Source organism: Ovis canadensis, chromosome 2, assembly GCF_042477335.2.
Source record: "Ovis canadensis isolate MfBH-ARS-UI-01 breed Bighorn chromosome 2, ARS-UI_OviCan_v2, whole genome shotgun sequence".
Lineage (NCBI taxonomy): Eukaryota > Metazoa > Chordata > Mammalia > Artiodactyla > Bovidae > Ovis > Ovis canadensis.
In genome coordinates this window covers 47426576-47447867 of record NC_091246.1, presented here as the reverse complement: position 1 = coordinate 47447867, position 21292 = coordinate 47426576, and the positions used below count along the sequence as shown (strand labels likewise).

The 21292-nt window shown below is 40.9% G+C and overlaps 1 protein-coding gene across 1 annotated transcript in view; it reads left to right on the top strand.

Moving 5' to 3' along the window:
- LOC138432626 (contactin-associated protein-like 3) overlaps positions 1-21292 on the top strand; it is a 246906-nt gene that overhangs the window by 53709 nt on the left and 171905 nt on the right. The window contains exon 3 of the mRNA XM_069574064.1: positions 4990-5183. Within this exon, the coding sequence (XP_069430165.1) occupies positions 4990-5183 (194 nt within the window). The remainder of the gene's footprint in view (positions 1-4989; positions 5184-21292) is intronic.

The window sequence follows — 21292 nt, the reverse complement described above, 5'->3', positions numbered from 1 at the left end:
CAAAACACACAGTAGCAGTGGATATTTCTTTATTTTATGCAGAAAGAGCTGCAGCAGTGAATGTTAAATGCCACGGGCATTGAAAGTTGTCCCTTGGGATGTTTCAGACAGAACTTCAGGGAGTCACAGGTGAATAGTCACACTGTGTTTTTTCCCCCCTTAATACTACTGGCATTTAAATTAATCAGTATACACTTTTTAATTTTATTTTGAATTATCTTCTTACAAAGCCATTACAGAGTATGTTTGCATTTAGGAGGGAATGTGTTTTACTGGGCTGCTGTGTGAGTCCCCTCCGCCCCTCCCCCCTTTATGGATGCACTTTTTGGAAAGCGGTCTGTTCTCTCCTGCTCAGGTTGCTAGCAGGTTTCTGGGAGTACAGCAGAAAGGGGATCAGAGGTTACCTAGACAGGTCCCAGAGGCCAAGTTTCTGTGTTTTCTCTGCATCTTGATAGTCAGGAATGGTATATGTAGACAGTTGAAACTGCTTCTTAAGAAATCAGAGCTGGAGCAGATGCTTAAATTTTCCTCAGCACTGTAGGTGGGGTTGTGACAAAAGCATCAGCATTTAAAGCCCAGAGATCTCTGAGCAGGCAGGTCAGAGAGCATCCCCAGAGCCTGCCCACCCATCAGCCCCTCTTTCCTGGAACATCTGTCATTCCTGCTGCTCTCATCCTCTCCCTACTCACCCAGCCCCACCTGGAATCAGTAATATGTCTCCTGTGAAGTTGCTGCTGTTGTTCAGTTGTTAAATTGTGTCTGACTCTTTATGATCCCGTGGACTGCAGTACGCCAGGCTTTCTTGCCTTCTCTATCACCCGGAGTTTGCTCAGATTCGTGTCCATTGAGTCAGTAATGCTATCCAACCATCTCATACTCTACTTTCACCTTATCCTTTTGCCTTCAGTCTTTCCCAGCATTAGGGCCTTCTCCAGTGAGTTGGCTTTTCACATCAGCTGTCCAAAGTATTGGAGCTTCAGCTTCAGCATCAGTCCTTCCAATGACTATTCAGGGTTGATTTCCTTTAGGATTGACTGATTTGATCTCCTTGCAGGCCAAGGGACTCTCAAGGGTCTTCTCCAGCACCACAATTCAGAGGCATCAATTCTTCGGCACTCAGCCTTCCTTATGGTCCAGTTCTCACATCCATACGTGACTACTGGAAAAACCATAGCCCACCAGGCTCCTGTGTCCATGGAATTCTCCAGGCAAGAACACTGAAGTGGGTAGTCATTCCCTTCTCCAGGGAATCTTCATGACCCAGAGATCAATCCTGGGTCCATCTGAGTCACCAGGGAAGCCTCTTCTGTGAATTACGATGCATTTAAATGAGGAAAAAAACCACATAGAGCTTGATAAGATCCATTTGAGACAATGTAATGGAGATCTTAAAGGGAAACTTTCCTTGGTGACAGTTTCAATTTAGCCATTTACTTACTTGACACATAGATGCCCTGGAGATGGGTGGGTCTCTTCACTTCAAATTAACCCATTTGACATTGGTCCCTTGGGTATCTCTCTGCTCTGAATCTTGTTGAAAGTTGAGGAAGGCATGAAATTATTTTTCTTTTCAGCTCTGGGTAATTTCCCTCTCAGCACAAAGCTGACAATCTTTATGACAGTTCATGCCCCATGGTCACCAGGAGCAGGGGTCATTGTCTTTGTGGTCAGTGACCAGGATAATTAAGGCCCCAGCTGAGAGTTTCCTGTTCAACCTTTCCTCTCCTCCAAAGACACAAGTCACTGCCTGTGTCTGAGCCGACCAAAGGTGGGGGAAGAAGTCACACAGGAATAAGTGGAGACAAACCTTCCAAAATATCTGCCAATTGTTTGCTATTTTAGTCCCTGAATCTTGTTCAACTCTCTGGGACCCCATGGACTATAGCCTGCCAGGCTTCTCTGCCCATGGGATTTCCCAGGCAAGAATGCTGGAGTGGGTTGCTGTTTCCTTCTCCAGAGGATCTTCCAGACCCAGGGATTGAACCCGAGCCTCCTGCATTGTCAGGTGGATTCTTCACCACTGAACCACCTGGGAAGTCCATGTCTGCCAGTATAGCAATATTAAATACAGTCTGGCTATCAATAAACAAACAGTGCTGAACAACTGACAAATCACAGAGATGTGTTTTTCGAAGGGGTAGAGAATGAAAAGGGAGCTAAGCTTTAATAAAACACCCTCATCAGAACCTAAAATGGTTGTTTCTTCTTTGCAAAGCAGAGACTGTATCACCTGTCTTACTAGCAGGGTGTGTGTCAAGTAACACTTGGAGCATCTGGGAGGGTTCTTAGCACATCCTATGCTTGTGAGAAGTTTTGGCTACTTCATTTTCTCTCGTTTATCTCGTTTATTGCAGAACAGTGGTTCAGCTCTACTGGTCAGTTAGATTGCTTGGTGCTCCCTAACAGTGTTCACGTTATATTTGTGTATTTCTCACTTTTTTCAGTCATTAGAAAAAGAGGCAGTCACCTCTGTGGACTATGTGAGTGAGCAAGAGCACAGTAACTCACATCATCACCCAGCAGGTATCTGGGGATTACCCCATGGCTGTATTATCTAACTGAAATGAATTGCCCCATGGCACGGGGGATTCTGCAGTTTCATTACTTTAGCAGTGTACCTACTTAATCAAATAGCTTAATTTGCATACCAGTAGCACCTCCTCACCACAGGTAAGGGATATGAAGTGTTCAAGGTAGATTACCTGCAGATGTTGAAGACTGGTTGACAGAGATATAGATGTATCTGTGAGAGAGGCTGGTCCCAAGGCAACATGCTGGAAACATGCTGATACTTTTTGGTCTTTTGTGCTTCTGTACATGTGGTACTCATAACATGTTAATGTTACTTCCTGACTTCAAAAGAGATTAAAGATGACACAGAAAGATTGTGAAGTTTTTTAAGAAGTGTATCATCAGTACATCCTCTGATACTAATATAAGTCAGAATACAGGACATTTAATAGTTTCTCAGAGGTTCAAAAGGATTCATAAAAAATTTTGTAAATAGAATCTCTAAGTTAAAGTGACAGCTAAATGCCAACACCTAATATTTGACTTATTTTGGTTACAAAATTACAGGTAATTGCCAAGTAATGTTACTTGGGACTATTAGTTAGCCCTCAGCTAGAACTCAGAGGGACTTCTCATTCATCAGATACTAGTTGGGACCTTTGCACAAATGAATAGAAGTAGCAGGAAGGTGTTGGGTGACAATCAGTCCTGTAATTAAAGACAAAGAAAGATTGAGAAAGTTTCACAGGTTGTAGAACTCTAAGGAGACACAGTGACTAAATGCAACACAGGATCCTGGAACAGAAAAGTGAGTTAGTAGAAAAACCGGAGACATCAAAATAAAGTTGATCATTTCCTTAACCTTGTACCAGTGTTAATAGCTTAGGTTTGAGTAAAGTGCCATGGTGATGTCAGAAATTAACATTAGGAGACAGGAATTCCCTACCCATCTTTGCAACTCTTTGGTAAATCTGAAATTATTTCAACATAGAAAGTTAAAAAATGTATTACAGAACAACCAAAAATGTGGCATATTTAAAATTCTGGATCAAAGGAAAAGATATTGTGCTTGGGACACAGTGAGAAGAAAATTTATAATATTGGAACAAAGATTTACTACAGGAAATGAGGAAGTCACAGAAAGAATGTAAGCTTCAGACTTAACTAAGGGTTATACATGCAGTGCAATTTACAGAGGACATAGTGAAGCGATAGATGTGCCCACTTGCTGGTGACTTGCTGGTGACGGCTCCACACACTGATATAAGTACCCCACTTCCATTTCCCTTTGAGCTGTCCTGTAACCATGTCACACATCTCCTGATGTGCACTGAGTCATAACAGTTTTAGTAAACAGGGTGTGGATGTTAATAACTGCCCTTAATAAGAAGATAATAAATGTTGCCTACAGTATCAGGCTTTATTATGAGAGTCTCAAATTAGGTGTAAGAATAATGGGAAAAAATTTTTAAAGCTACTTTTTTCATGTTAGGGGTTGTTTACATGGCATTGTTTTCTAGACATGGATAATTAGCAAAATATCAGTTCTAGATTTCATTTCAGATCTATTTCCCAATTTTATATTGCATAATAATTTAAATGAACAAAACATATTATAATATGATATCTAAACCCAAATTCAAAACTCATCTTTCTAATAAATGGAAGAACAAAATAAACCAATAATACATTCTCAGAAATCTGTAATTCATTGGTTTCTTACAGGCACTGGCAAAAACAAAGCCCAGTAATTTCTACTCTGCACCTATTTTTATCAATATGCGAGAAACTCCTTATCGTTAGCCTCCTCTGGATTCTCATTCATCCTACCTCCTGCCTGTTCAGAACCCTCGCTCCCCTGCACAGAAATTAGTTTCATCTTCACCACTCCCATGTTGCCTTTCAAGTTATTCTCTGAATTGTTCTCAAGTTATTCTCTCCATTATGAGTCTGTGAGCACCTTGAGTGCAGGGCTATACCATAACCATCTTTGTTATCCCAGTACTCAGCACTGTAGTTCCTCATGTTAAGAATCCAAAATTAAGATTTTCTAGTTCTGCCATGGTCTGGGTATTTTCCTTATGGCCAACAGAGGGCAAGTCATGCATTAAAGCCAATAAAGACACTAGTTCCAAGCACTGATGTGATGGCCTGTTGTCCACCTGTTATATTAAGCACTTTCACTTAGTGGGACCCCCAAACCACAAAGAGTCAGGGGTTACGGACAATCCAGTTAATATAAGCTTCATTCATTTACACTTAACTTGTGTTTTTATTTTTTGTTTGTATAAGTGTGTGTAATTATGAGACATTATATTATCTTATAATTATATTATATTATAACATATATTATATAAGGAAGAATGTGAAACTATGATTTTTATAAATTTCATTTATGATACTATTCTTTCAGGTTAATAAAAATTTCAAAATTTCTCCATCTGTATCATTTTTCTTTTTTCTATTCCCCACAAAAAGGAGCTGGTGGCTGGTCTCCTCTTGTGTCAAATAAATACCAGTGGCTGCAGATTGACCTTGGAGAGAGAATGGAGGTCACAGCTGTGGCCACCCAGGGAGGATATGGGAGCTCCGACTGGGTGACCAGCTACCTCCTGATGTTCAGTGATGGCGGGAGGAACTGGAAGCAATATCGACGAGAGGAAAGCATCTGGGTATGTGCATCTATTGAAAAGCAGTCTGTCAGAGTATGAACTATGCCAGGTACAACATTTTGCTGCCCATCTATCAGGTCAACTACAGAAACAGAGCCTCCTAAATTACTCAAAAATATTCCCACTGAATGTAAGGCACAGGTGACATTTTCGAATATACTGTCTATGTATAATTTACGAAATAAGTAAAAAGTAAAACAATGTAAGGGAAATGTCTTCCCATTATTTCTTTAAACAGTGTGTAGTCTAAGGTTTAAATAAATCACATGCAGCTCACTTTATTTTTTTTAATATCAGGCATAGTAGTTTGTATTGCCTGAGCATTTTTTTTTAATTTTTTTTATTTTTTTTTATTTTTTAAATTTTAAAATCTTTAATTCTTACATGCATTCCCAAACATGAACCTCCCTCCCACCTCCCTCCCCATAACAACTTTCTGGGTCATCCCCATGCACCAGCCCCAAGCATGCTGCATCCTGCGTCAGACATAGACTGGCGATTCAATTCACATGATAGTATACATGTTAGAATGTCATTCTCCCAAATCATCCCACCCTCTCCCTCTCCCTCTGAGTCCAAAAGTCCGTTATACACATCTGTGTCTCTTTCCCTGTCTTGCATACAGGGTCGTCATTGCCATCTTCCTAAATTCCATATATATGTGTTAGTATACTGTATTGGTGTTTTTCTTTCTGGCTTACTTCACTCTGTATAATCGGCTCCAGTTTCATCCATCTCATCAGAACTGATTCAAATGAATTCTTTTTAACGGCTGAGTAATACTCCATTGTGTATATGTACCACAGCTTTCTTATCCATTCATCTGCTGATGGACATCTAGGTTGTTTCCATGTCCTGGCTATTATAAACAGTGCTGCAATGAACATTGGGGTACATGTGTCTCTTTCAATTCTGGTTTCCTCGGTGTGTATGCCCAGAAGTGGGATTGCTGGGTCATAAGGGAGCATATTTATGTTTTTCTGTGTCCTCTGATAAATCGAAATTTCTAAAAGACTCAGAACATTTAAAAATTGATGTAATGGAGAGTCTTTCTGTGGAGGACTTCTTGAGGCATGTGTTGAATTCCTTCTCCAACAGGACCCTGAGCACCATGTGGCTCCTTGTAATTTATGGACAATATATGGTTAGGATTCTTTGAATCATAACTACTTTAATTTACATCAGTGACATAGTTTCTATTTTGATCACATGCTCATGCTCCTTTTAGAAGAATTAAGTTTTGTTTGCTTAGCTTTTGGAATTTTAAAATATATGTAATCGACTACATAGTTAGGGTTTCATATCTTTAAATCACAGTTTGCTTCAAGTGAAAAGCTTCCAAAGAAGAGTGTTGTAAAGATCCGCCCAGGGTTTGCAACTGGGTGGTGGGGCAACCAATGGGCGGGGTAGGGGTGTGTGGCCTGAAGATTTGTCTAATGGAGACAAAATTACTTTTTTCCTTTTTATTAAAAATGTAATTTAGGAATTCGGGGGAGCAAGGAATGAACTGTTAGTGTTCAGTGGGGACAGGGTTTCAGTTTGAGAAGATGAAAAGTTCTCGAAATGGGTGGTGGTCATGGTTGCACAGCAGTGTGAATGTTAATGTCTAGAGTTGTGCATTTCAAAATGTCTAAGGACTAAACGTTATATTATATATATTTTACCACGATTAAAAAATATACAGTGTGTCTTCCATTTAACTTAGTCTAAGGATGTTGTGTAACTTTATTTTTTTCTTCTGAATTGTCATGGTAAGAGGAAAAATGTCAGCTAAAAACCTATTATCAATAAGGCTAATAGGCAACAAAATGATAATATGTGTTGGGTAACAAATTGCCCTCGTTTGAGTCTCCTTAGACACTAATGTTATGTTAAGACCTAATAGATTGTGGTCTACTTAATTTTTTTTGTCTCTGGAGCACTTATTATTAAGTTTGTCAGTAAATGTTGATGTAAATTGAATCAAGAACTAGTTAATTATCTAACACTAATTAAAAGAATAAAATGGGAAGGAAATTGTGAGTGTTTTTAGGGCTGCCTGACAAAGTTTCCAAACAAGCAGTTGCCATGTATATAATTGGAAGCAGTTATTCAGTTCAGTTTACTTCAGTCACTCAGTCGTGTCCGACTCTTTGCAACCCCATGAACTGCAGCACGCCAGGCCTCCCTGTCCATCACCAACTCCCAGAGTTCACCCAAACTCTTGTCCATCGAGTCAGTGATGCCATCCAGCCATCTCATCCTCTGTTGTCCCCTTCTCCTCCTGCTCCCAATCCCTCCCAGCATCAGAGTCTTTTCCCATGCGTCTACTCTTCGCATGAGGTGGCCAAAGTATTGGAGTTTCAGCTTTAGCATCATTCCTTCCAAAGAAATCCCAAGGCTGATCTCCTTCAGAATGGACTGGTTGGATCTCTTTGCAGTCCAAGGGACTCTCAAGAGTCTTCTCTAACACCACAGTTCAAAAGCATCAATTCTTTGGCGCTCAGCCTTCTTCACAGTCCAACTCTCACATCCATACATGACCACTGGAAAAACCATAGCCTTGACTAGACGGACCTTAGTCAGCAAAGTAATGTCTCTGCTTTTGAATATGCTATCTAGGTCGGTCATAACTTTTCTTCCAAGGAGTAAGCATCTTTTAATTTCATGGCTGCAATCACCATCTGCAGTTATTTTGGTGTTGTGCTAATTCTAAGAGCACCAAGTCCAAACCAGAGTCAGTTCAGTTCAGTCACTCAGTTGTGTCCAACTCTATGCAACCCCATTGACTGCAGTGCGCCAGGTCTCCCTGTCCATCACCAACTTCTGGAGTTTACTCAAACTCATGTCCATTGAGTTGGTGATGGCATCCAACCATCACATCCTCTGTTGTCCCCTTATCCTCACACCTTCAATCTTTCCCAGCATCAGGGTCTTTTCAAGTGAGTCAGCTCTTCTCATCAGGTGGCCAAAATATTGGAGTTTCAGCTTCAACATCAGTCTTTCCAATGAACACCCAGGACTCATCTCCTTTAGGATGGACTGGTTGGATCTCCTTGCAGTCCAAGGGACTCTCAAGAGTCTTCTCCAACACCACAGTTCAGAAGCATCAATTCTTCAGCACTCTGCTTTCTTTCTAGTCCAACTCTCACATCTATACATGACTACTGGAAAAACCATAGCCTTGACTAGATGGACCTTTGTTGGCAAAGTAATGTCTCTGCTTTTTAATATGCAGTCTAGGTTGGTCATAACTTTTCCAAGGAGTAAGCATCTTTTATTTTCATGGCTGCAGTCACCATTTGTAGTGATTTTAGAGCCCCCCAAAATGAAGTCTGTCACTGTTTTCCCATCTATTTGCCATGAAGTGATGGGATGGATGCCATAATCTTAGTTTTTTGAATGTTGAACTTTAAGCCAACTTTTTCACTCTCCACTTTCACTTCATCAAGAGGCCCTTTAGTTCTTCTTCACTTTCTGCCCTAAGGGTGGTATCATCTGCATATCTGAGGTTATTGATATTTCTCCCATCAATCTTGATTCCAGCTTGTGCTTCATCCAGCCCAGCGTTTCTCATGATGTACTCTGCATATAAGTTAAATAATCAGGGTGACAATATACAGCCTTGACGTACACCTTTTTCCTATTTGGAACCAGTCTGCTGTTCCATGTCTAGTTCTAACTGTTGCTTCCTGACCTACTTACAGATTTCTCAAGAGGCAGGTCAGGTGATCTAAGGTGTTATTTAAGCATAAGCAGGTTTAACTGTATAGCACAGGGAATTTTGCTGAATATTATGTGGCAGCCTGGATGGGAGGGCAGTTTAGGGGAGAAAGGATACATGTATATCCATGGCTGAGTCCCTTTGCTGTCCACCTGAAACTATCACAATATTGCTAATTGGCTATACTCCAATATGAAAGAAAAAGTTTTTGTTTTTTTTAAAGAATAAGTTAAAGTTAAATGAAGGACCTACTTATAAAGAGAAAATTTATTCAAAATTGCATATTATTTTTCAAAATTAGGTAACTAATGATTGTGCTTATTCTCTCAGTCATGTGCAACTCTTTGAAGCCCATGGACTGTAGCCTGCCAGGCTCCTCTGTCCATGGGATTTCCCAGGCAAGAATACTGGAGTGGGTACCCATTCCTTTCTCCAGAGGATCTTCCTGACTCAGAAATCAAATCCTCATCTCCTGCATTGCAGGCAGATTCTTTCCTGTCTGAGCCTTCAGGGTGCCTGCTTATTCTTAGTTGTATGAATTAAGGTTTATGTTTTTGCCACCTTCAACTCTATTTGATTGAGAAAGTGAAAAATCTTCTTGTTCAGTGAATCAGGTTCTAGGGGAACCACATCTAAACATCACCTTCTATCAGTCTGTTTAATGATCAAGTGCCCTGTGGAAGTAGGGTCAAGAATGGTGACACTGTTAATACTAGACCATACAGGTGAGGACAGAAGGATCCCTCAGACCTATGCATCGTATCACACAGAAAAGACTGGTGAAGCAGCCGGCCTCCCATTCCTGAACTTGTGTAAACAGAGACCTGGCCTGCCCTGCCTGTGCCCCCAGCACTTCATGGTGCCTGAGTCTGAGCAGAAAGTTGGTCAGTGTTTGCTGAATTATTGAATGAGTGGACTCTATCTTCTGGCAGGTTGCCTTTCTTGAGCTCTCTGCTCTGTACTTCTCAGTAGCCCTTTTTTCCAGCTGGTAGCCCTTGGTCCTTGAAGGTCTAGTGTAGGTGTTTCTCCTGTCTTAGCATTTTTAGTTCCTTTAGGAAAGGGGCTTATCCTTGCATCTTCAGCGTTCATTATCATGGGTTAAGTGAATTTACCTCCTACTCTGGGCCCATTGTACACAATTGGCATTGACAGCAGTCTTACTACTTGATAATTATGTTATATTTTTAGTTACTTTAAAAACATTAGGCACAGTGAGCCACCCTTATCATGAGTCTTGGGAATGGGCCAGCCTTGCAAGCAGGCCTTTCAGATGGTAGCAGTTAGAATTTCCTTGCTGACTCTTCTGTATACATGCTGACTTACTTCCTTGTGGGTGTAGGACTGCGGCCCTGCAGGCTGTTAGCTGGGGGCTGGTCTTTGCTCCTAGAGGTCTCTTACCTCCCTATGCTTTCTGTGTGGCCTGATCTTGCAGCAGCAGATCAACTCTCTTTCACCTGGTGATATGTTTCACATTAACATTTATTGATGAGTGTTTGCTTCCATGGCTAAATTAGATTTCTGTTTGAAACTAACCAAATAAATTACAGTACTCAGAACTGTAAAATACACTCTAAAAGGATTTTATTTAAATGAAATACAGGACTGTGTCTTAAATGAAGGCAAAATTATTGCCATCTCTTGCCGAGTGGTGCCTTACGTCTTAGGACACACACACTCTTTTGATGTGCAGAGTAAATATCCTCATTTGAAATGCAGTGGAAGAGATATCACTGAAAAAAAAAAAGGTGAGAAAAAGGGGTTCATTTCCTATAAGATGTGAACAAGCATGGATTACATCAGTCCATTGGGAAACCAGGTGGCTTGACAAAGCTTGATACTGAACATTCATAGGACTTAGAAGATGTGTTTGCAAGTTTAGTCCAACTAAATCAGGAAATGGCCATAGAAGAGGATTGAAGTGAGCAATACAACAGATCAGTGATCACTGGCAAAGTTCAGTAACGTTTATTTTATTTTTATTATTAACTTATTTATTTTTTGATTATTTTATTTATTAATTTTTGGCTGCACTGGGTCTTCATCACTGCATGGGTTTTCTCTGGTTGCTATGAGCAGGGGCTACTCTTCCTTGCAAAGCATGGCTTTCGTAAGTGGTGGCATGTGGGCTCAGTAGTTGCAGCTTGCGAGCTCTAACTCACAGGCTCAGTAGTTGTGTCACACACGAACTTAGTTGCTCCCTGGCATGTGGGATCTTCCCAGACAAGGGATCAAACCCTTGTCCCCTGAATTGGCAGGCAGATTCTTAACCACTGGACCACCAGGGAATTCCCAGTAATGTTTATTTTCTACTTTTCCCTGAGAATAAATCGACTAACACATATCAATCTACTGTGATTCTTGGATTCAGACAAGAATTTTGTGAGGCAGTGCTTGTGGATCAGAATTCTTATCTATAGGGTAATGTGAGCTCTGAGTTCTATGAGGGCCTCTGGACCAGGTTGGGGAGAGGCATGGGCTCTATCTACTCTCCTGCTCCGAGGTTGTGGTCTGTGAGCATGCTTGGAGGGCAGGAGAGGTCTGTGCGTGGGCAGTCTAAAGCTCTGACAGTATTCCAGGTAGATGTCAGGGCTCCAACTCCATCACTGCCTACCTGGACATCTGTTAGGTCTTCCTAGGGCTCTGTCACAGACTTTGACCAGTTATCTTTCTCAGGTTACCAGCCTGCCCTGACTTTGTCTCTTCTCCCTCTCAGTTCCATTTGGTGGGAACAGTGGGCTGACTCTATGAAAGCCAGGCTGATGCACCCTCTCCTGTCAGGCGACCATGGCTAATAGCTTCCTCTGCAATGGTGCCCTTTGTCAAGGCTCATCTGGCCCATGACCACTGGGTCCCTGCTCAGCCATGGGCACCTTTCCTCCTGGAGGGTGTTTTCTTCTTCTATCTTACTTTGGCTTCACTCTCATCATCTATTTCTCCCTTTTTTCTTCTATCCATCTGTTCTTTATTTTTTCATCTATCATTAAATATTTTTCTCCTCATTTCTCTCTTCTCTCTCCATTTCCCCCTATATTCTCCCTTCTTTCTTTATTGCTACAAACTCTAGACAATCAATTCAAATCAGTCTAGGTACTTGGGAATCCAACTACACAGAGAAGGGGAGGATTTAGCTGGGTCTCTGGCATGGTTTTTTTTATGGAACTCTCTTGCTTTTTTCCATGATCCAGTGGCAATTTGATCTCTGGTTCCTCTGCCTTTTCTAAAACCAGCTTGAACATCAGGAAGTTCACAGTTCATGTATTGCTGAAGCCTCGCTTGGAGTTGGACTGTGAAAAAGGCAGAGTGCCGAAGAATTGATGCTTTTGAACTGTGGTGTTGGAGAAGACTCTTGAGAGTCCCTTGGATTGTGAGGAGATCCAACCAGTCCATTCTGAAGGAGATCAGCCTTGGGATTTCTTTGGAAGGAATGATGCTAAAGCTGAAACTCCAGTACTTTGGCTAGCTCATGCAAAGAGTTGACTCATGGGAAAAGACTCTGATGCTGGGAGGGATTGGGGACAGGAGGAGAAGGGGACGACAGAGGATGAGATGGCTGGATGGCATCACTGATTCGATGGACGTGAGTCTGAGTGAACTCCGGGAGTTGGTGATGGACAGGGAGGCCTGGCATGCTGCGATTCATGGGGTCGCAAAGAGTCGGACATGACTGAGCGACTGAACTGAACTGAACTGAACTGGCATGGTTGTAACTAAGAATCAGCCCGGCCTTGTACCTTCTGTGAACTGGCTTCTGGTATTCATTTACCCTGTACTGGCTCAGAAATCTGAGGAAACAGACTGACTTCTGTGGCTCTGGCTGAGGGTCATCTCAGATCTCATGGCCTGTGGCCAGAGAAAGAGCTGGTCTGATCAGGAAAGCTCTCAGACTACCCTACACCAAGCACCGAAACCCCTGGGTTGGTAGGTGGGACCGTATAAGGACTTCATGTCCACCCTGATGGGGGCACTTAGGAGGAAGAGATGTTGGGAGGGCCATATTATCACATTTTCTGTTTTTTTTTTTTTTTTTTTTTGGTCTCTCTTTCACTCTCCCCCCATGACCTTTTGCTTTCTTTTCTATTTTTCTGGTTTCATCTTCTCACACATCTTATCTTTCTACTCCTCTCTTTCCAATTTTCTCTACAAAAGAAAGGACCTAGACTGCTATGGGTCCTGCTAATCTTCAGGTGGCCAATGGACCAGCAGCATCACTTGACAGATCTTGATAGAAATATGGCTTTTCAGCCCTCACCCAATAGAATCTGCATTTTAACAAGATGACCAGGTGATTGCAGTGCAGTTTAGACTGTGAGAAGGACAGACTAGAATGACCGAAGTCCCATCTGTGGGGAAAATTGTTTTGCACCTTAACCTAACCTCCAGCTTTCTGGATCAGAGGGGAATGTGCTCCCTGCTTGAAGATGTAGCTCATCCCACCCATGTGTTAGCCTGGGTGGGTGATACTTTCTGTATCAAGACTTTAGGAGGCTTGCTTCAGTGCCCTTTGGCTATAGGCCATCCTCTTTATCCCTGATAGTCACCAACCTCATGGGGTGAAGCCCAGGTATTTTTTCACTGTTATCAATAAATAACAAGTGGTTAAAGTTAGTCCTACCTTTGAAAACTATAATATATCCTGAATCTCCTCACTCTGCATTTGTTAAGGGTTTATTCTTCATATTAAAAACTCATCAGAACTCTAGTTCAGAAGTTACACTCTATGAATTTAAGATGGAAGTTGTTATTTGTAAGGCAATGAACTTAGATTTTTAAGTGGATAAAGTGGATTTTTCTTCCAATGCAGGCCCTTTGCATGAAAAAGGCATTCTTCTAAGAAAGGAATGGCAAAGTATATTTGAGAAAGATAAGAAAAGAAATTATTTGAAATAAACATAAGTTCTAGTATAAATAATTCCATTTAATAGATTTCTTTTGCCTTGAAAAAATAAGTAGCAGTAGGTCCTTAAATGAATATAAAATAGAGCAAATCATTTGAAATTTTGTTCTTCTTTGGATAACTTCCAACCTAGAACACCAAGTAGACTAATTAATGAGATTAATTAATATTGAATTGAAAGATTCACAACAATCTCAAAGTGTTCTAAGAGAGCAACAAAGGTGAGCCCAAGGGTGTAGGGTAGAAAAAAGACAGAAATATTGGAAGCATGAGGGTTGGGTTGCAGGCCATTTGTTTGTTATATATGCACCAATTTATTTATTTTAGAGAAAGAGCTGATGCACACATGGCAAAATATTTACCTTGTTAAAATAGGTCTATATTGTTGATACATGTATATCTGTTTCGGCAGGGATGTTTGAAATGTTGCATAATCAAATTAATAAACCATATTAGATTCAAGTTTAAATGAATTATGTTTACTTGGTATAAATAGAAAGATCATACGACTGTGTGTAGTTTCAAAATAAAGAGGGGGTAAAAGCAGTGTTGAATCAGAATAAGAAAAACTGGGCTCAGAGACAAGGAGGAGGGTTCGTGTGGAAGGAAGTAGGTACTATGCCACATGTGAAGCTCTGTCTGGAGACAGAAGGAGCAGAAATTCTCTTGACAGAGATTTCTGCTAACTCAGTCATTAAATATATGTTGGTTTATTTCAGGTCTAGGTTAATACATTTATTGCTAATGAGTTGATGACTCAACAGAGCCAATCCCTGCATCAGGTAGGAGGTTGCTCAGAAGGGTCTGCCAAGTGTACCTCGGCTGTCTGAGGCTTGTGCTAGTTCTGGACTCACTGATTTCAAGTGTGGCTCTGATACTGGATGGTTTCAAGCACAACAGGAGCAACACTACAGTGATTCTGTATCCACGTCCTTGGCCTTTGTGAGGACACGGCCCTCCGCTTCCTAACCATCCACCTCATGAACATGGAGTGCATTGATTCCTAAGGCAATGACTGTGTGCTGTGGTGAGTCTTGTTGATTGCATTTACCATCACAGACCACAGTTGAATTTTCTGTACACATCTCCCCTTCTTGGGCTCTGAGAGCCATAGGTCAGGGATTGATTGCCCCAGAAGGCCAGGCCTATTACAGTTTCTCAATAAGGAGTTGTTAGATTGAGTTAAGGAAAAGTTGCTGTTCTCAAATAGACCTCAACTCAGATGGTTAGTTAGGTTAAAACTTAGCCAACCGTGTGATGCTGCTGATGTGATGCAAGGCTTTCAGTGCCAGGTCTAACCAGAGGCTTGACACTTTTCTCCCACAAAGTTGTACCAGGATGATGCCCTATTGAACCAAAGACAGAGGTAGCCCCATTTGGCCTTCACTGCAGGTCTCAGTGACAATAGAGATGAACACTGGATTTGGTCTGTCAAAACTGTTCAGAGTTGGAAAGTTTGAGGCAGAGAAGTGAATGAATCTGATCTGTGACCACAAAGTAATTGACGGTTGCCCAGAAGCCTGGGATCCAGTATAACAGCTGCTTCTTGCCAGGCTGACTGGATCCAGTGGGTGTGGAGCATCCTTCCTTCCATTTGTCAATTACAGTCCTTTGCAAGCTGAAAACCTTCGCTCATCCCTTTCTCCTTGTATGAAAATTGCTTAGACTCTCCCTTCTTTTTCTACTCTTAGGAATTTTTGTTTTTATTCCTCAAGTATCACTGTTCTTTCACCATATTTATTCATCTCATGCCTATTTCACATCAATTCTGACATCACGGACTACAGTTTGTTTATAACTATATCCCTTGTACAGACTTTATTGCTTTGCAAAAGTAACAATTTTGCTTATCTGAATTGCCATGTGTTGTCAGGTTGAGAGGAAGGGATGTGGTGGCAAGTAGAATTTTAAATATGTAGCAGGATAAACAGCAACTCTTGAGACATCTTACAAATTACAATTTTACCTTTCATAGATTGAAGTTGCAGAAGTGGTGTTATTGGAGATCTATGTAAATTAGGGTATATTTTATGAAAAAGGTAAATCTTAAACAGTAATATGGACAGAGTATGGCAGAGTTGTGGGGGAAATAGCTTTATAAGTAGAATTTTTTTACCCATTTGGGAGAGGACACTGTTTTTAAGCAAGAAAGTTGTTTTTAAGCAGGAAAAGTATATGATGGGAAAAGTAAATTTTTACCAAGAAAGGTACTCTGGCAGCACACTCATTGAAAGGAAATGTTGCTGAGCTGACTTTTAGGAAGGTGGAAGAAAGGGCAGCTCAGGGAGCATCCTGCCAGGATTTCATGGAAATTCTTCCTACTGACTGCAATTCTGGCACTTAGCTTCATAAAATGTGTTAATACTGAGTTTCATAGGGAATGGCTGTTAAAGTCTACCAAGTCTACAACTTTCACACACAATATAAACATAAGAAATGCACAGATATGTTGTGTACTTCATGGGAGATTTCCTGGTCTGCAGTTCTGAAAAGACAGGTAGTTTGGTACCAGACTAACTGGGCTCGTGGGAAATGGCACACAGTAGAGGTGGCGTGATTAGAGCGACGCCATGTTCACAGCCCTCTGAGGTTTCTGCACTTCCAGTTAGAACAATTTTCTGCCTTTGATGCGGACCACAGTTTATAAATTTGTACAAACAAAGGCACTAATGGAATTTTTATTTATTTATTTATTTATTTTTGGTCGCACTGGTTCTTCGCTGCTGTGTGCAGGCTTTTTCCAGTTGCAGCGCAAGAGCCTGTCTTTGCTGTGGCTTCTCTTGTTGCGGAGCACAGGCTCTATGCACATGGGTTTCAGCAGTTGCAGCATGTGGTGTCAGTAGTTGTGACTCACAGGTGCTAGAGCTCATAGGTTTCGGGAATGGTGGCTTGTGGGTTTAATCCTGGACCAGGGATGGAATCCATGTCTCCTGTGTTGGCAGGTGGATTCTTATTCACTGTGCCACCAGCGTGGGACACAATAATGAAATTTTAAAATTTTGCCAACAGAAAGACAGGCTTTGAGGATTTTTTAAAAATATTAATATCGGAGTCTCAAAATTTTGAGAAAATAAGAATTTCTGATGAGCAAACATCAGACTTTCAGAGCAGTTATGGTTAGGACAGCAGTTGAGAAGCTGGATGTTATTCAATCATGTTTAAAGGTCTCAGAAAGAAAGAAATATTGGTTTGACCAGGGGCCAGACAAGTTCCCCTGTGAATGGACAGATAATAAATATTTTTGGCTTTGTAGACCATATAGTCTCTCTTGTGACTGCTCAACTATGCTGTCCTGTGAAAGTAGCCACAGGTAATATGTGCTAATAAATGAAAGAGTGTGGCAGTGTTCCGATAAAACTTTATTTACAAAGCTATGCAGTCAGCTGGTTCTGGGTTTAGGTTGTTTACCCCTGGTCTAGTCCATTTAAAAAAATCTATTTAAGGTGTAATGTAGGGATCCAGTATGAGAAATGAAAATTATAGCATCAATGTGATATAGTATAACCTCTCAGACTTGAACTCCACAGAACTTTTGCTAATACTCCTGCTTAGGACAGTACTTTTCAAATTGTATCCTAGGAAAACTTTCTTTTCAATGTAAATGTATGCATGTGATTTGATGTCTTTCAGGATAAGATATAAATACTACACATCTGACTTATGATATCATTACATCACACTTAGCATAAGACTAAGTTTAAAAAAAAAGAATCAGTTTAAAGAAAAATGTTAAAACAATAAGAAGTGCTAACCCACACTGAATACTTAGCAAGCGCCTGACACTACTTCATGTGTTTTATACATGTTTATTAAATATATCCTCACAACAGCCCTCTAATGCCCAGTTTACAGAAAAGGACACTGAGGTATGAAGAGTTCAAGTTCAGTATCCTAAAATCACAGAGCTTGTTTGTGATGTCACAAAGGTTTAAACTCCAGCTGTTTGGCCATAGGGCCCACATTCAAACCACCTCACCACAGTACAGAGGGTTCATGTTGGACATGGATAAAATGATGGTGCAGGTGGGGATCCTCTTCCTTAGGACATGGGAAGCAGACACTCTCAGACAGTGCTAGTGGCATAAAATGTCATAAAATGGGTTTATGTTCAACTCATGTCTCCTGTGTTGGCAGGTAGATTTCTTTACCACTGAGCCACCAGGGAAGCCAATATGCCCAAAACGTGTCCCCAAAGCAGGATCTTGAAGAGATGTTTGCACACCCATGTTTATCTCAGCATTGTGCACATCCTTAGATGATTTCTACAAACTTAAGTGTTCAAAGGCACCCACAAAAATACAGTCACTATTTAGAGTTCTGAAGATGACAGTCCAGAAGGAGTGGTGCTATTAAATTCCATCAATATATTGTCTACACCAAGTAACAATTCTACTTCTACGAGTTAGTCCCACCAGAATACTAAGAAAGTGAACAGAAAGTGCCTTTGAGAAAATTAAGTACATTGTTTACAGTCATGATCCAGTTGTCTGTCAATCGGTGAATACATAAATACTTCATTTTATGGAATGATATAATATATGGTATACTTTCCTTTCAAAACAAATAAGTTACTTAATCAATCTGTCTATTTATATGAAGTAACATTGGTTTAAAACATTATATAATTTTCATGTGTACAACATTATCAAATACATTTACTGATAAAGGGCTTTAAGAAATAATTTTTTACAGTAAGGAAAGAGTATGTATTTATTGTGCTTCCATTAGAAATTTCCAAGATGAACATATACATATATGTGCATGCAAATAGATATAGACTATTTCTGGAAGCACATAAAATAAATTATGAATAGCATTTCTCATTTTGGGTAGATATGCAATGAGTAGGCAATGAATGCTATTTTTAAACTACATGCATGTATTGCTGCTCAATTAGATACAAATTTTGAAAGGATTGAAGGAAAAAACAAAGGAAATACAAAGTAGTATCTTAATCCTGGTAAAGAATTGTTGTTCAGTTGCTAAGTCATGTCCAACTCTTTATGATCTCATGAACTGCAGCATGCCAGTCTTCTCTGTCCTTCACTATTTCCCTGAGTTTGCTCAAAATCATGTCCATTGATTGAGTCAGTGATGCCCTCTCATCCTCTGTCACCCCCTTCTCCTCCTGCCCTCAATCTTTCCCAGCATCATGGTCTTTTCCAGTAAGTCAGCTCTTTGCATCAGGTTGCCAAAGTATTGGAGCTTCAGCCTCAGTATCAGTCCCTCCAATGAATATCCAGGGTTGATTTCCTTTAGGATTGACTGGTTTGATCGTCTTGCAGTTCAAGAGACTCTTAGGAGTCTTCTCCAACTCCACAGTTCAAAGCATCAGTTCTTTGGTACTCAGCCTTCTTTATGGTCCAACTCACATCCATACATGACTATTGGAAAAAATCATAGCTTTGACTATAAGAACCTTTGTCGGCAAAGTGATGTCTCTGCTTTTTAGTACTGTCTCTAGTGCTGTCTAGGTATGTCACCAACATTTGCTGGATTTTAGAGAAAGCAAGGGAATTTCAGAAAAATATCTATCTCTGTTTCATCAACTACACTAAAGCCTTTGACTGTGTGGATCATGACAAACTGTGGAAAGCTCTTAGAGAGATGGAAATACCAGACCATCTCTCCTATCTCCTGAGAAACCTGTATGCATATCAAGAAGCAACAGTTAGAATCCTGTATGGAACGACTGATTGGTTTAAGATCAAGAAAGGAGTGCAACAGGGCTGTCTGCTGTCACCCTGTTTGTTTAACTTATACACTGAGCACATCATGAAAAATGCTGGGCTACATGAGTTACAAGCCAGAACCGAGACAGGAAGGAGAAACATCAACAACCTCAGGTATGTGGATGATACCACTCTAATGGCAGAAAGTGAAGAGGAACTAAAGAGCCTCTTGATGAGGGTGAAGGAGCAAAGTAAAAAAGCCGGCTTAAGACTAAATATTAAAAAAATACCATGGCATCCAGCCCCATTAATTCATGCAGATGGAAGGGGAAAAGGTGGAAGTCATGACAGATATCCTCTTCTTGGGCTCCAAAATCACTGTGGATGGTGACTGCAGCCGTGAAATCAGAAGACGATTGTTTCTTGGCAGAAAAGCCATGACAAACCTAGACAGTGTGAAAAGCAGAGACATTATTCTGCTGACAAAGATCTGTATAGTCAAGGGTATGGTCTGCCCAGTGGTCACGTAAGGTTGTGAGAGCTGGGCCATAAAGAAAGCAGAGCACCAAAGAATTGATGCTTTTGAACTGTGGTGTTGGGGAAGACCCCTGAAAGTCCCTGAATATTCAGATCAAATGAGTCAATATTAAGGGAGATCAACCCTGAATATTCTTACTGGAAGGAAAGATGCTGAAGCTGAAACTCCAGTATTGTGGTCATCTTTTGCAAACAAACGACTCATTGGAAAAGACCTTGATGCTGGGAAAGATGGAGGACAGAAGGAAAAGAGGTGTCAGAGGATTAGATGGCTGGACAGCACCACTGATGCAATGAACATGAACTTGAGCAGTCTCTGGACGATGGTGAGGGACAGGGAGGCCTGGCATGCTGCAGTCTATGAGGTGGCAAAGAATTGGACATGACTGGCAGACTGAACAAAAACAACTAGTTTTGTCATAGCTATTCTTCCAAGGAGCAAATGTCTTTTAATCTCCTGGCTGCAGTTAACGTCTGCAGTGATTTAGGAGCCCAAGAAAATGAAATCTGACACTTTCCATTTTTTCCGCATCTATTTGCCACGAAGTGATAGAACCAGATGCCATGATCTTCCTTTTTTGAATGTTGATTTTTAAGCCAGCTTTTCCACTCTCCTATTTCACCTTCATTAAGGGGCTCTTTAATTTCTCTTCACATGCTGCTGCTGCTGCTGCTGCTGCTAAGTTGCTTCAGTCATGTCGGACTCTGTGCGACCCCATAGACAGCAGCCCACCAGTCTCCCCCATCCCTGGGATTCTCCAAGCAAGAACACTGGAGTGGGTTGCCATTTCCTTCTCCAATGCATGAAAGTGATAAGTGAAAGTGAAGTCGCTCAGTCGTGTCTGACTCCTAGCGACCCCGTGGACTGCAGCCTACCAGGCTCCTCTGTCCATGGAGTTTTTCAGGCAAGAGTATTGGAGTGGGGTGCCGTCCTCTTCACATACCAGCCATTAAAGTGCATGGAACCTGCACATCTTGCTGTTACTGTTCAGTCGCCCAGTCGACTATTCTCTGCATTCAGTTGGGTATATCTTTCCCTTACTCCTTTTCCTTTCATGGTAAAGACTATAACATTAAATTTACCATTCTTACCATTTTTAAGTGTACAGTTCAGTAGTGTTAAGTATAGTCACAGTGTTGTGAAATAGATCTGTACAACTTTCTCATCTTGTAAAACAAACAGTAAACACAAATTTCCCTCCCTACCCCTAGCCTTTGGCAATCCCCTTTCTACTATCTGTTTCAGTGGTTTTTGGTGCCTTAGATTCTTCATATTAGTGGAATCCTACAGTATTTGCCCTTT